The 17,105-nt window shown below is 43.3% G+C and overlaps 1 protein-coding gene across 2 annotated transcripts in view; it reads left to right on the top strand.

Annotated features, from left to right (window-relative positions):
* ELMO1 (engulfment and cell motility 1) overlaps window positions 1-17,105 on the top strand; it is a 309,653-nt gene that overhangs the window by 157,879 nt on the left and 134,669 nt on the right. For both annotated transcript variants that reach the window (XM_078772962.1, XM_078772961.1), the window contains exon 6: window positions 5,521-5,571. In XM_078772962.1, coding sequence (XP_078629088.1) covers window positions 5,521-5,571 — 51 coding nt within the window. The remainder of the gene's footprint in view (window positions 1-5,520; window positions 5,572-17,105) is intronic.

Below are 17,105 nucleotides of genomic sequence, written 5' to 3'. Positions count from 1 at the left end.
ACACCTAGCTCGGCTTCACGCTGTTGAAGCCAAAGCTTTCAGAATCATTGGAATCTCCCGCGATGAAGCTAACTCCAAGGGCCTTTCACTCACTCACCGCAGGCAGGTTGGTGGTCTTTCTGTCTTCTACCGGCTCCTCTACGGCCTTGCTCCCCCAGCTCTCTCTGTGCTCTGTCCCCCCAATATTCTTACAGGTCGCACAAGATCTGCCAGCAACCCTCTTATGGTTAAACTGCCAAAAATCTAGGCTCTCTGCTCACCTTCACTCTTTTATTCCACTTTTTTCCCGCCTCTGGAACAAACTCCCCCACTCCCTTCAATCCCACTCCTCCCTCCAGGTCTTTAAAACAGCTGTTCACCACCATCTCTTATCTTCACCCATCCAAAACCTTGATCTCTTCTACCCCCACTAATTCACCCCAGATACACTTTTTCGAAATTCCAACTTCCTTCCTGGAAGTCCTTGCAGTGTCCATATATTTTATACCTCTCCCACCTCTCCCCAAGCCCTCTCCCTCCCACAGTTCTCTCGATGTCCCTGCTCTCAAATGTTGTGTTTGTGTCCTTCGCCCTCTCTCCCCATCTTGTCTACCGCTCCCCTTATTTTGTGTTTTTTGTGTCGGTTTGACTTTTTGTGTGATTAATGTTAGCTCTTTCACGAGCCTCGATCTTGTATACCAAATAAATAAATAAATAAATAAAAGACTGAAGCACACGGTCAATCAAAACGCACACATCACAACCCCGAAAGGTCAGAATCCATGATCACACAATTGGACCCTTCTTCCATAGGAGTGAGTACCCACGACTTCAACACTGTGCTTCCCTGATGAGCGTTCATTTACTTTCGTAAGGTTGGCATGCCATGTAAACATCCAACCAATAAGGACCAAAATCATCATTAAATGAAAATCGTACCTCCTGGCTGTGATGGCGAGTATTAGCCACTGATTTGCTGATTATGCGGAACAGAAGACAGGTAATTTGGCCAAGCCTGAGAGCACACAGTGATCTCCTGTTTCAAGAGATACCAGGATTTTTTCCACGTTTGCTGTTCCCAGGTGAGCAGCACTCCTGCAGGCATTTCACTTTTAGTCAGAATTGTCCTTCAATATTACACATGATAATAATATCAAGATTACATATCTTACTATAATTCACCAAATGTCCGTCCGTCCATTCGAAGGTACCGCAAAAACGGCTCAACCGATCACAACGATATTTTGGGTGGGTATTCCTGGGACCCCTGGGAGTAAAATAGGCTGTATTGTTTTTCCAATTTTTCCAAGTTTTCCAATTTTCCAATTTTGCAGTTTTTCCAAACACGATGGAATAATATTTACAGATATGAACAGTGATGTGGCTTTTGTTGAAATTCTACAAATACTGTTTATTCTACATACCAGGAGAGAGTAGATCGACTCCTGACAAACTCTTACTATATAAACGTGCGGCTCCGAAGTAACACGGCAGCGCGTGCAAAGCGACTGAGAAACAGGTGTAGCGGCCGCTTCCGTGTTACAGATTCGGCGCGCACTCTTCACACATAAACGTGCGACTGAGAAAGACGTGTAGCGGCCGCTTCCGTTTTGCAGAATTCAATCTTTTTTCAAAATGGGTGCCATGTACTGTTTAGATTTTGATGATTTGCGTGTGATATGATTCAACGGATGTTTATATGAATCGTTTAAAATAAAAAAGCCTTCAATTTCTGATATTTTGCCTTTTCATTTGGGCTTCCCAATTGAAGCCCCGCCCGTAGTGCGGGTACCGTTGCTCGTGATAATAATTTCAAGATTACACATGTCTGCAGCAGCACTCCAAAAACTCAGCTTTCCTGCCGTCCCTTTCTGTGAATATCGGTGAATTATTCGTTTTTGCTATGAATATTCTTCTGTGTACACTCCTGATTATCTTGGTGTAGTGCTAAAGTAATAAGGCAGGGAAATTGTTCTCTTCATGTGGAGCTAATTACCTCAAATGTAGTAATAACAACGGAAACCCTGATGTGTTTAAATATGTTTATGGAGAATATATATTTTTTAGTGTTCACAGGGTAGTTCTGTGGGCTGTGTGATTGCCTTTGAGCCACACAATCTTCCCTTTGTTTCTTGCTTCGGTGCCATTTATGGAAGCTTAATACGTGTGCAATTATATTTCTGCTTAATTTGTCTTTTCCCTTTTTAATGCTGTCTGTATACTTTGTTGATAGCCATGCATTTTGTCACTCAAATTGTAATCATGTTACGATCATGGAGCTATCATCTACTCCTCCGAGAGGATTTGACCAAGGAAGCTGAATCTTTTAGGGATTAACGAGGGCACCCTGAAGTTGTGCCTGTGCAAGTTTCGTTTGATTCCATAAAGTTTTGAAAAAGACTGGTGTTTGTTAGTGATGATAACATTCGGTGAAATTTCCTTGTTTCAGCAGAGCCTGCCCTTTCTTTAAAGTTTAAATGGCTGACCTCTCTGTCGTGCTGATTTTCTTACTATGGAATATGAGCAAGCTTTTTCGTGTGTAGGCCATATACAGACTTGGCATTTAATATGGAATATTTTTTTTGTGGGGGTGAACTTACTTTTCAAGATGTCTTAGAACCAAAAGTTCATTGGAATTATGTTGAAACTATTCTAGATTTTGTTAATGTGACCTTTAAAAGAAACAAAAACCACATTTTACATTTCAAAACAAATAAATTGATCCTTGAAAGTGATGTAAACTGATATCGAACTCAATTCATGCACAGTACTGTGTTAAACTTCTGTACGTTTTCCAGAAGTATCTCTTTATTTTGCACATTAGCCAAAAAAAATTTCAACAAAAACAAAAGTTAAATTACGACTGGGATTACGGACAGTAAAATTACAGTACAGTACTTCGTGTAACCCCCACGAGCATTCGGGAGAGCACGTACACGTTGAGGCATGCTGTTCACGAGATTTGCCAAGGTTTGGACAGGAATCGCTTGCCATGCAGTGACAATAGCCTGCTGCAATTCACGCACAGAGGTCGGCGGCTGGTCCAAGTGGTCGATTTGACGCGTTAATTCTGCCCACAAGTTCTCTATCGGATTCATATCCGGGGACATGGCAGGCCACTCCATATGCTCTACACCACGGTCAGCAAGAAAGTGTTGGATCATGCGAGCACGATGAGGCCGTGCATTGTCATCTTGGAAGACAAAGTTTCCTCGAAAGGCTGCACGAGCAAATGGAAGCAATGTTTCTTCCAGAATGGCCCTGTACTTGAACTGGTTCAGGTTTCCATTCAGAACAACCAGGTCAGTTTTGCCCCCTGCATGAAAAGCAGCCCAAACGGTCACCCCACCACCTCCAGCTTGGACTCTTGGCACTATATATTTGTTGTAGGCTTCATGCACTTGTCTGCGCACTCGGACGCGGCCATCTTGACGATAGACCAGAAGTCTAGACTCGTCACTGAAGATCATGTGATTCCAGTGTCCTGGCTGCCAGTGACGGTGCTCTCTGGCTCACTGCAATCGGCGCTGGCGGTGTTGCCTGGTCAGGCGTGGCTTTCTCAGGGGACATCTGGCACGATAGCCTGCTTTAACCAGTCGTTGGTTGACTAGCCCTCTGGATACAGGCATATTTGTCAGTTGCTGCCACGCAGCCCTAAGCCGATTAGCTGACTTGGTACGGCCATTGCGGACTAACCGGTGCAGCTGGCGATCATCCCTCCTTGTGGTTCTGCGGGGACGTCCTGGCCTCGGTATTGTAGTAGGGACACCCCTCTGAGCATTTCGTTTCAGGATCTTTGACACCTGACCTTGAGTGATGCCATACTGCCGAGCAATAGCACGCTGTTTCATGCCGTAATTTCGTAAAGCCACCACTCCATGACAAACAGCATTGTCGAGTTGACGGACCATCTCCAGAGGAAGCGGCAATAACTTTTGGAGACGTGCAGCAGTTGTTTTCCACTAACACAGAACGCAACAACCGTTGTATACCCGACTGTGAAGCCAATCATCAAATGCACCTGTCCGTACATTTTGCCACGCCACCTGAGATATAATCCTGTTGTTGACTTCTTGCTGCGACAGACAATCAGTGACATGGTTCTTTTAACAAATAAATCACCAAAGTGTAAAAGAAACTCACCAGATTGATATACTGAGTTAAGAACATTTCCTGCCGCCAAGCAAGTCCCAAGTAACCCAAGTCAAGAAAAAAAAAAAATTCCATATTAAATGCCAAGTCTGTATATTTGTCATACAGTCAATGACGATGTTAACCTCGATGAGAACTAATATATTGTTTGAAAAGTAAATATTTTTTCACTGCAATGTTTACATCTCCATAAGAGTTGATATTTTTGGGCACAACATTCTTCAAGTAGATAGATATACTTTGTGGAAAAACTAAAAACTAATTTCCAGTTCTGCAAGTTTCTATGTTCATATCTCAAAAATGAACCCACAATTGTTGGTAAATATCTTCCTCTTATTTTTGCCCCCTTTTAAATCGAAAGATAACGACTATTTTGACTTTTTATTAACTGTGCAATAAATCCATCAATTGATTTCTCCTCAAATGCATGTGGAGTGCTCCAAAAGTGATACGATTGAGGTCCAGGACATGCCAACGTTCTTTTACTTTTTTCAATAAATGATAATATGGAATAATTGGTCAGAAAAACGTTAAATATACTGTATAAATGAATGAATGATCGTTTTAAGGCCATTTTTCCCCGCAAGAGCGGGGGTTAGCCTTGCGGGCCCCATGACAATCATGGTTCCCTGTTTGAGGCAATGTTTTTTTTAATGGAGTTTTTTATGGAATGTTTTTTTTTTGATTGAGGCAATGTTTTTTTAATGTTTTTGTTTTTTAATTAATTTTTTATTATGGCCGGATGCCCTTCCTGACACCAACCCTTAGTCGCCTCTTATGATGCGCAGGATTACGGTGTACCTATTCTAGTTTGGGGTACACACCGGGATCATTCATCCCAACAAGCTGGTACTCAATTTGCCGACCTCGGAAGGATGACAGGCTGAGTCAACCCCCCTGGCATTAATTCAGCGATCGACCGGGATTCGAACCCAGGATCCTAGGATCCCAAGCCAGGACCCTAACCGCTAAGCGTTAAATATACTGTATATGCTTGCATATTGAAAATAAAAGTTGGCAAAGCCATGTTCCTGTGCTATTGTGAGTATTCGTTTTTGAACACTCACAAAATGTTTGTTTCCACTTTGCAATGGAACAGATTTGACCATTTCTATTTGGATTGGCCTTTTAGCATTCCCATTTGAGGACCCAGCCAATGATGCTCGGTATTCCATGTTTAAAATCCTGTATACAATGTTGATTTGTTCATTGCCCTAACGCCCTTGTCCTGCATATGACATATGTCCAAGCTCTTCCATGAACCTTGGATCATTATAAAAGAGGTATTCTCCCTCTCCTTCCCCAACCCCTAATCTTATGAGGTTGACTTGCACAGTCAGAATATACTTTATTGTATCAAAACCATAAAAACAACTCTTCTGCTTTCAGAACCGCAATGAAGTGAAGAGTGGAGCCATCTTGAACCTATCCATATCACAAGTGAGTCTGAAAGTTTCTTCCAATGTATTTAGAATTTATTTTCATCCAGGCCTGTTTGCACTCGACTTTGACCTAGCAAGGTGTGGCATCTTTATGCCACAAATGAAATTCCACCTTTCATGCTCTTTTGATGTAATTTAGCCTCAAACGTGGGTGGGCAGAGGTTATGCTTTCACCCCTGTCTGTTTGTCTGCCTGTCTCTTTGTTTGTTTCTGTTTTTGAACAAGATATCTCAAAAAAGTTGTGGACGGATTTGGACGAAGCTTGATGGACAGGTTGGGTATGTGACAAGGACAAATCGATTCGATTTTGGTGAATGTCCAGATCCGGATTATTTTTAAAATTTTAAGTGATTCTTCACCATCGAGTGAATGTACCAAAAATGATATTTAAAAAAAATGTACCAAAAATGATATATAGCATGATATTTCAAAAAGTTGTGGGCGGCTTATGAGAAAACTTGGTGGATAAGTTGGGTACAAGAACAAGCCGATACAATTTTGGTTCAGGCCCAAGTCCCAAACTGACCTATCGGTGGGATACAAAACGTAAACTGTTCAGCCTGGCGGAGGTTTCCTCACTACAGAGTGCTATTCGGGTTTCATCAGTTTCACTTTTCATCTCTGCTTTCATTCCTCCAGTCTGTCACTCCCCCATTGCCTGATGTTTATATTGATCGTTTGTCGCTTGTATTTTGCGGATTATCAATTATATTATTGTCACGGTGTTACCAATTTCTGTAAGTAGCATATACATACTGCTTAACTGCTATTGGTGTTTTGACTCTATTACCCTTCATTTTATTATCCCCATGCATTTTGAAAAACGTAATCGGTGCTCCATTTGTCTATCTGTCTGTCTATCTGTCTCTCTGTCTCCTCTTAAACGGTTGTGCAGAAATTCACCAAACTTGGTAGTTATGATCACCAAATGGCACAAAAGTGCAAGAGCAGTATCATTTGTAGCCCCACATGCAGGGGTCAGGTCAAAAGGCCAGGTACCAAAACTGCAATTATGGGCACATTCTAAAACATTTCAATGAAACTTTCCATATGCAATCAACATTGGAGGACATATGAAATATGTAATCATTTTCCTGATTTGATTTGACCCCCGATTCATGTCCCTGGAGGTGGAGACTTAGGGTCGCAGGGGTCAAAACGGGAAAATAATTTATTTGATATTGGGTCAATCCTTAGCTGGGTGTTGGCTTAGCGGTTAGGGTGCTGGCTTGGGATCCTAGGATCCTGGGTTCGTTCGCTTAGAGGTTAGGGTGCCGGCTTGGGATCCTAGGATCCTGGGTTCGTTCGCTTAGAGGTTCGGGTGCCGGCTTGGGATCCTAGGATCCTGGGTTCGTTCGCTTAGAGATTCGGGTGCCGGCTTGGGATCCTAGGATCCTGTGTTCGTTGGCTTAGCGGTTAGTGTGCCGGCTTGGGATCCTAGGATCCTGGGTTCGTTGGCTTAGCGGTTAGGGTGCCGGCTTGGGATCCTAGGATCCTGGGTTCGTTGGCTTAGCGGTTAGGGTGCTGGCTTGGGATCCTGGGTTCGTTGGCTTAGCGATTAGGGTGCTGGCTTGGGATCCTAGGATCCTGGGTCCGTTGGCTTAGCGGTTAGGGTACCGGCTTGGGATCCTAGGATCCTGGGTTCGTTGGCTTAGCGGTTAGTGTGCCGGCTTGGGATCCTAGGATCCTGGGTTCATTGGCTTAGCGGTTAGGGTGTAGCTTGGGATCCTAGGATCCTGGGTTCGTTGGCTTAGCGATTAGGGTGCCGGCTTGGGATCCTGGGTTCGTTGGCTTAGCGGTTAGGGTGCCGGCTTTGGATCCTAGGATCCTGGGTTCGTTTGCTTAGCGGTTAGGGTGCCGGCTTGGGATCTTCGGATCCTGGGTTCGTTGGATTAGCGGTTAGGGTGCCGGCTTGGGATCCTAGGATCCTGGGTTCGTTGGCTTAGCGGATAGGGTGCCGGCTTGGGATCCGAGGATCCTGGGTTCGTTGGCTTAGCGGTTAGGGTGCCAGCTTGGGATCTTAGGATCCTGGGTTCGTTGGCTTAGCGGTTAGGGTGCCGGCTTGGGATCCTAGGATCCTGGGTTCGTTTGCTTAGCGGTTAGGGTGCCGGCTTGGGATCCTAGGATCCTGGGTTCGTTTACTTAGCGGTTAGGGTGCCAGCTTGGGATCCTAGGATCCTGGGTTCGTTGGCTTAGCGGTTCGGGTGCCGGCTTGGGATCCTAGGATCCTGGGTTCGTTGGCTCAGTGGTTAGGGTGCTGGCATGGGATCCTAGGATCCTGGGTTCGTTGGCTTAGCGGTTAGGGTGCCGGCTTGGGATCCTAGGATCCTGGGTTCGTTGGCTTAGCGGTTAGGGTGCTGGCTTGGGATCCTAGGATCCTGGGTTCGTTGGCTTAGCGGTTAGGGTGCCGGCTTGGGATCCTAGGATCATGGGTTCGTTGGCTTAGCGGTTAGGGTGCCGGCTTGGGATCCTAGGATCCTGGGTTCGTTGCCTTAGCGGTTAGGGTGCCGGTTTGGGATCCTAGGATGCTGGGTTCGTTTGCTTAGCGGTTAGGGTGCCGGCTTGGGATCCTAGGATCCTGGGTTCGTTGGCTTAGCAGTTCGGGTGCAGCTTGGGATCCTAGGATCCTGGGTTAGAATCCTCGTCAATCGCTGAATTAACACCAGGGGGGTTGACTCAGCCTGTCATCCTTCCGAGGTCGGCAAATTGAGTACCATTTCACTGGTATTTCACTGTGTGTCTCAAGACAGACCCACAGGGTTGGTGGCAGGAAGGTATCCGGCCATAAAACATTGCTTCAAAAAGGGGACCAAGGTGCCCGAAAAAGGCCAACCCCCACTCTGCGGAGAAAAATGGCCTCGAAAGGTGGTTGGTATATTGGGTCAATCCTGGTGGAACCTTTTGCCATCTTTCAACTTTGCTTTACATGGGAAGCGTGGGGATTTGCCATGGCAGGCCATTGACTTCGCTCGAGTTCTTGTAATGGATGCTCTTCCAAAGGCTTTCATGGACTTCTTTATAAAGCAAGAATCTCCATTTTTATTGCTGCACCTCTTCACAATTGTCTGTTAGTGTGATTTGTCTCAAGATAATCATTAAATTGCATCCTATTAAGCGAATTAAGTTGTATAACACTTGGGGTTGTTCATTTGTTTGCACATTGTAGTTACCTGTCATTTTATTCATTTCTGTTAAAGTGTGGTCCCTGCAAATGTACTCATGTACATCTTTAGTCGTTAAGTAACTTTGAACATGTGCTCCCAAATCCAGGAGTATACTAGAATGCAAGGCCTTACCTGTACAGAGAATGGGGTTCATTGTCAACTCTACGAGGACGGGCTATAGATTTACGGCAGGGACACGTGTGGTGTCGTATTTGCCATAAAAGTTTTGCTCATGCACGTGTCTGTTTATTTTATTTAAACTTAAGGCAGAAAAAAAACTTTTAATCCAATGGTGAATATTTACTTTGGAATATCTAAACAGTTCCTGCTATCACCTAAAAAAAAGTAATATAGGCTTCTGACATGACATTGTACTGCCAAATACTGCCTACACCATACATTGCAGGCCTACACAACTCAGAGGCTGCATTCTGATGTTAAACCGAGCTGTTACGCTTGTCATTAGTTGTCAAAATGTCAATCGTTCAAAGGGCTTGACTGGTGAATAGATTACAAAAAAGCCTACTCTCCTGACAAGGTGGAGGAGTTTTTGTCAAACCTCGACTCTGATTCTGCAACTGGACCAGACGGCATCAGCCCACGGGTCCTAAAATCCTGCTCTCCCGCTCTATCTCACCCTCTCTCTGTTCTTTTCACCCTATCTTTTGCTCAAGGTCATCTTCCAGCATCCTGGAAATCAGCAAATATTACCGCTTTACACAAAAAAGGTGCAAAAACAGATCCTTGCAACTACAGACCAATCAGCCTGCTCCCAATTATCAGCAAAGTCATGGAATCCATCATTGCTTCGGATATCAAATCTTTCCTCTTCTCCAATGGCTTGATCTCTGATCATCAATTTGGTTTCAGACCTGGTCACTCTACTCTGGACATGCTGCTTCTGCTGTCTCAACAATGGATGGAGGTCCTCAAAGCCAAACAGGAAATCAGAGCTGTCTCCCTTGACATATCACGTGCCTTCGATACGGTCTGGCACCCCGCTCTGCTCACCAAACTCTCCTCCTATGGTATCCATGGAAATCTCCATGCATGGCTTGCGGACTTCCTCTCTGGTCGTAGTCAACGTGTGGCCCTTTTTTTTTCTTCTTTTTTTTTCTTTTTTTTTTGTATACAAGATCGAGGCTCGTGAAAGAGCGAACATTAATCACACAGAAAGACAAACCGACACATAAAACATATAACATAGGGAGCGGTAGACAAGATGGGGAGAGAGGGGGAAGGACACAAACACAACATTTGAGAGCATGGACCGAGAGACATGGAGACATCGAGAGATCTGAGAGAGGGCGAGGGCTTTGGGGGGGGGGGGGGGGCGTGGGAAGGGGGCAGTGGGAGAGGTATAAAACATATGGACACTGCCAGGACTTCCAGGAAAGAAGTTGGAATTTCAAACAAGGTGGATCTGGGGTGAATTAGCGGGGGTAGAAAAGATCAAGGTTTTGGATGGGGGAAGATAAGAGATGGTGGTGAACAGCTGTTTTAAAGACCTGGAGGGAGGAGTGGGATTGAAGGGAGTGAGGGAGTTTGTTCCAGAGGCGGGAGAAAAGAGGAATGAAAGAGTGAAGGTGAGCGGAGAGCCGAGATTTCGGCAGTTTAACCATCAGAGGGTTGCTGGCAGATCTTGTGCGACCTGTAGGAATATTTGGATTTGCGACCTGTAGGAATAATGTGCGACCTGAATGGATTTCTCTCATCTCCCCTTCCTGTTCAGGCTGTAGTTCCCCAAGGTAGTGTTCTGGGCCCTGTGCTTTTTCTGGTCTTCATCAATGATCTCTCCGACTCTCTGGAAAATCCTCTCTATCTCTTTGCTGATGACTCCACTCTCTGCCGCTCCATTCCTCTTCCCTCAGATCGGCAGTCTGCAGCCTCCTCACTCTCTGAAGACCTGGATAAAATCACAGACTGGTCAAACCAAGTGGAACATGTCTTTCAATCCTGACAACTCCTGACACACTCTTATTATGTCTCTCCGAAAAGATCGACTGGACAACCCTCCCATCTACTTTCTCAACAATCCTCTCCAAGAAGTTCTGTCGCTCAAGCTTTTGGGTCTCACTATCTGCCATGATCTTTCTTGGGAAAACCACATTTCCAAGCTGGCCTCCAAAGCCAGTCGCCGACTGGGCATCCTCCGTCATGCGAAGTCCTTCCTTGGCACACATGAGCTCCTCACCACATACAAGGCTTTCATCCGCAGCTCAATGGAATACTGTTCTCCCCTATGGGCCGGTGCTCCTGCCTCACACCTAGCTCGGCTTCACGCTGTTGAAACCAAAGCTTTCAGAATCATTGGAATCTCCCGTGATGAAGCTATCTCCGAGGGCCCTTCACTCACTCACCGCAGGCAGGTAGGTGGTCTTTCTGTCTTCTTCCGACTCCTCTCCGGCCTTGCTCCCCCAGCTCTCTGTGCTCTGTCCCCCAAATATTCCTATAGGTCGCACAAGATCTGCAGCAACCCTCTGATGGTTAAACTGCCGAAATCTCGGCTCTCTGCTCACCTTCACTCTTTCATTCCCCTTTTCTCCCGCCTCTGGATCAAACTCCCCCACTCCCTTCAATCCCACTCCACCCTCCAGGTCTTTAAACAGCTGTTCACCACCATCTCTTTCTTCCCCCATCCAAAACCTTGATCTTTCTACCCCCGCTAATTCACCCCAGATCCACCTTGTTTGAAAATTCCAACTTCTTTCCTGGAAGTCCTGGCAGTGTCCATATGTTTTATACCTCTCCCACCCCCCCCCCCCCCTTCCCATGCCTCTCCCCCTCAAAGCCCTCTCCTCCCACAGATCTCTCGATGTTTCTCGGTCCCTGCTCTCAAATGTTGTGTTTGTGTCCTTCCCCCTCTCTCCCCATCTTGTCTACCGCTCCCGATGTTATATGTTTTATGTGTCGGTTTGTCTTTCTGTGTGATTAATGTTCGCTCTTTCATGAGTCTCGATCTTGTATACAAAAAAGGAAAAAAGAAAAGAAAAAAAAAACCCCAACAGTTTTCACTCTTTTTAAAATCAATTTGAGACGATATTTTTGATTTTCCGTGATGCAAGCAGGTGCACCTCAGAAAATGATCTGCAAAAGAGCAGTGAATGAGTAAACTGGGCAGTTTACACTTTTTGAGTCATAAACATTGATACTGTCTGGGTTTGAATAATAATGCTGTTGATTAATCAGGATCGACTTGGAATTTCTTTACCTCCACAGAAGGGAAGATCACATGCTTACTTTTAAATTAGGAAAGGAAGTAATGTTCGAGAAAGAGAGAATGAGACAGAGGGATTTGGAATTTTGTGCTTCCCCTCGAAGAGACCATGAATGCTTTCAGTCTCAGGATAAGCAATGTTCATGTGGTGACTCCATCCATCAAGAGTAAAGTAATAGACGAGGGCTGGACTTGAGACACTGCCACCAATGTTTTGTGGATGGTGAGAGACCTGAGATAACGACCTCAGGTGGGTCTGATGTTGTGTACTGTTGCATGTGATGATTGTGAGCTAAGCTTTAAAGAGAGACCACTTGCTCACATTTGTGGGGCTGGATTTCCTGGAGAAAGAAGGCAATCTGCTTCCTGGCATGCATCCCTGCAAGCAGGGGCGGATCCAGGAATTTAAAGATGGGGGGGGGGGGTGCATGAAATTATAGTGCTGGGGGGGAGAAATGGGGGGTCTGAGGGTCCTCCCCCAGGATTTTTTTTAAATTGATCGTCAGAAACGGCATTTCGTGCGTTCTTGGAAGTTTCTGCAGTTCCTTGTGTTCTTCCCTGGTCCAACAGTTCAGCAGATTCGCACCGCCTGCACCCTCATCCTAGATCGAAGGGGGGGGGGGATGCGCACCCCCTGCACCCCCCCCCCCTGGATCCGCCCCTGCCTGCAAGGATGAAGACGATAGAGTGGAATGTTAACAACGTCATCTCAGAAACGGATATCCAGAGATATTACAGAAGCGTCGGTGGGGGTACAGGGTGCAGCAAAGCCTATTAAGAGTGGGGTTCTTGACCTAGGCCACAAACACCACCATGAGTGTTGATTTTATCAAACTAGTACAAGGAGTAACGAGTTGGACTTTTCCGTTAATGAATGTACGGTTTGATACAACACCTTTCCTGTGAAGCATGAAGCTGACAGTTTCGATTTGAGGAACTATAAAACTAATTTATAAACTATTGATCATGCATTAACCTCGGCTAGACGGCCATTTATAAGAGCACTTGATAGAAGAGGAGAATGGTGAATGCAGGTGTTAATGTAAAAAAAAAAACACCCCAGGTGACCTATTCTTGAACCTTCCATATCACGAGGTGTGTTTCTTCATGACTGACTGATTTAAATGGTTCACATGATAACTTCTTCGGGATAAGTTTTTTACGTTTTTTAAATTTGTTCACAATTTAAAATTGTGTAAAAAAACACATTTACATTTCTATCAACAATTGGCGGATTAGGGTATTTTGAAGCGAAGCTGTAATAAAACATTTTATTGGATTAGTCGGTCCATGATTTTCCTTGCAAAATGACACCTTGTTCCCTAGCAACCGTACACTTTATGTTGTTTTGTACGAATACACAAAAAGTCCTTATCTGATATCAAAATGGTGTTTTGAATATTTCAAAACGAGTGCATAGTAATACAGCTAAAGCATTGCAGGTTGAGGTTACGACAATGCAAATGAAATTAACTTCAAATTTACTCTGCAGTTACCAAACAAGCAAAACATTATTATTTATTTATTGTGTTAAATATAATATGGTCAACAAAGCTTTTTACAAAAACATACAAGGTTATTTTGATAAATAACATAATAAAAAAACATACATAATTAACATAACATAACATAACATAAATTAATAACATAACATATAACATAACATATATTAACATAACGTAACATATATTAACATAACATATATTAACAGTATTAGCATAACATATTAACATAGCAACATGTTAATTAACATAACATAACAACATAACATAACATAACAACATGTAACAACACATATTAACATAACATAACATAACAACATAACATGTTAACAACACATATTAACATAACATGTTAACAACACATATTAACATAACAAAACAGATTCTATAACATATATTAACATAACATATATTAACATAACATAACATATATTAACATAACATAAAATATAATTAACATAACATAAAAACATACACATAATAAAAACATACATAATTAACTTCAAATTTACTCTGCAGTTACCAAACAAGCAAAACATTATTATTTATTTATTGTCTTAAATTAATATGGTCAACAAAGCTTTTTACAAAAACATACAAGGTTATTTTTGATAAATAACATAATAAAAACATACATAATTAACATAACATAGGCATAACATAAAAATAATAACATAACATAAAATATAACATAACATATATTAACATAACATAACATATATTAACATTATTAACATAACATATTAACATAACATAACATATATTAACATAACATAACATAACATATATTAACATAACATAACATATTAACATAAAAACATACACATAATAAAAAACATACATAATTAACTTCAAATTTACTCTGCAGTTACCAATAAGCAAAACATTATTATTTATTTATTGTCTTAAATATAATATGGTCAACAAAGCTTTTTACAAAAACATACAAGGTTATTTTTGATAAATAACATAATAAAAAACATACATAATTAACATAACATAGCATAACATAAAATTAATAACATAACATAAAATATAACATAACATATATTAACATAACATAACATATATTAACATTATTAACATAACATATTAACATAACATGTTAATTAACATAACATAACAACATAACATAACATGTTAACAACACATATTAACATAACATAACAACATGTCAACAACACATATTAACATAACATAACATAACATAACAACATGTTAACAACACATATTAACATAACATGTTAACAACACATATTAACATAACATAAACAGATTCTATAACATATATTAACATAACATATATTAACATAACATAACATATATTAACATAACATAACATAACATATATTAACATAACATAACATATAATTAACACTAACATAAAAAACATACACATAATAAAAAACATACATAATTAACTTCAAATTTACTCTGCAGTTACCAAACAAGCAAAACATTATTATTTATTTATTGTCTTAAATATAATGGTCAACAAAGCTTTTTACAAAAACATAAAGGTTATTTTCCTGATATTTATATATATATATATACGTATATATATATATATATATATATATATATATTGTAATGATCTATATATATAAAACACAGTTTGTGTGTGTGTGTGTGTGTGTGTGCGTGTGCGTGTGCGTGTGTGTGTGTGTGTGTGTGTGTGTGTGTGTGTGTGTGTGTGTGTAATGTTACCGATAGACTCTGAAACGGAGAGGCTCACGTGCTTGATATTTGGCGTAGACATGGCCATTGAGCCTGGGACGAACATGGCTGAGACCATATTTGACGAGATCCATATTTTTTATTCATATTTACCTCAGCGCATTTCAGCGAAGTACCCGCTAATCTCAGCCAGTGCGAGCAGCTCGCTGATTCGCTCAGAGCGATCACGTGATGTTCCATCCCGTCACACGTTTGCACGTAATTCAGGGCGAAAAGCCATTGCGTTTTTCACCTTCATGCGATCGTGTTTGTGTCGATTTTGTGCGATATGAATTAAATTTTAATTCATATTTCGTGTTTACGAATTCGAATACGAAAATTTCCCCTTTCGATTTCGAATACGAATCGAATACGAGCTTGAGTCGAGAGGGCGAATGTACGGGTCTCCCCTCCCCCACCCGGCAATGCGGGTACTTCTGCTAGGATCACGTGATGTTCCAACTTTGCCGCCATAATCTCACAGTTATGCGTTTTTTTGTTTGTTTGTTTTTTTTGTTTTTTTTTTGTATACAAGATCGAGGCTCGTGAAAGAGCGAACATTAATCACACAGAAAGACAAACAGACACACAAAACAAATAACATCGGGAGCGGTAGACAAGATGGGGAGAGAGGGGAAGGACACAAACACAACATTTGAGAGCAGGGACCGAGAGACATGGAGACATCGAGAGAACTGTGGGAGGGAGAGGGCTTTGGGGGGGAGGCATGGGAAGGGGGGGGGGGGGGGGGGAGAGGTATAAAACATATGGACACTGCCAGGATTTCCAGGAAATAAGTTGGAATTTCAAACAAGGTGGATCTGGGGTGAATTAGCGGGGGTAGAAAAGATCAAGGTTTTGGATGGGGGAAGATAAGAGATGGTGGTGAACAGCTGTTTTGAAGATTTGGAGGGAGGAGAGTGATTGAAGTGAGTGTGGGAGTTTGTTCCAGAGGCGGGAGAAAAGAGGAATGAAAGAGTGAAGGTGAGCAGAGAGCCGAGATTTCGGCAGTTTAACCATCAGAGGGTGGCTGGCAGATCTTGTGCGACCTGTAGGAATATTTGGGGGACAGAGCACAGAGAGAGCTGGGGGAGCAAGGCCGGAGAGGAGTCGGTATAAGACAGAAAGACCACCTACCTGCCTGCGGTGAGTGAGTGAAAGGCCCTCAGAGATAGCTTCATCGCGGGAGATTCCAATGATTCTGAAAGCTTTGGATTCAACAGCGTGAAGCCGAGCCAGGTGTGAGGCAGGAGCACCAGCCCATAGGGGAGAACAGTATTCCATTGAGCTGCGGATGAAAGCCTTGTATGTGGTGAGGAGCTCAGGTGTGCCGAGGAAGGACTTCGCACGTAATTCAGTTTTTTCACATTTCAGCGAGGAACATTGCCATTCACACCACATAGGTTTTTTTTCACTTTCATCTGATATTTGTGATTTATTTCAAACAAACTGTATTTCCCATCTACACGGCCATGTATTCCTATTAACGTTATGTAAAGTACATAAATTGTGTGGATTACATCATTTCTGGATGTGATGAATAATTGCCAGTAACCATCTATATCCCTCCCCTCCCCTTCCCTCCTCCCCCTCCCTCCTCCTCCCTTTCCCCTCCTCTCCCCCCTCCCCTCCCCCTCCCCTCCCCCTCCCCTCCCCCCTCCCCTCCCCCCTCTCCTCCCCCTCCCTTTCCCCCATGCCCCTCCCTTTCCCCCTACCCCTCCCTTTCTGCCCTACCCCTTCCCCATCCCCCTACCCCTCCCTTTCCCCCATACCCATTCCTTTCTGTCCTACCCCTCCCCCTCCCCCTCGCCCTCTCCCTCCTCCTCCCTCCCTCCCCCCTCCCCCTCCACCTCCCCCTCCCATCGCTCCCCCCTCCCCCTCCCCTCCCCCTCCCCTCCCCCCCTCTCCTCCCCTCCCCCCCGTTCCCCTCCCC

Source organism: Myxine glutinosa, chromosome 2 (genome assembly GCF_964187855.1).
Source record: "Myxine glutinosa chromosome 2, kmMyxGlut1.1, whole genome shotgun sequence".
Taxonomy (NCBI): Eukaryota; Metazoa; Chordata; class Myxini; order Myxiniformes; family Myxinidae; genus Myxine; species Myxine glutinosa.
Note: the sequence above shows the minus strand (reverse complement) of the source record. Positions and strands in the feature narration are given on the sequence as shown.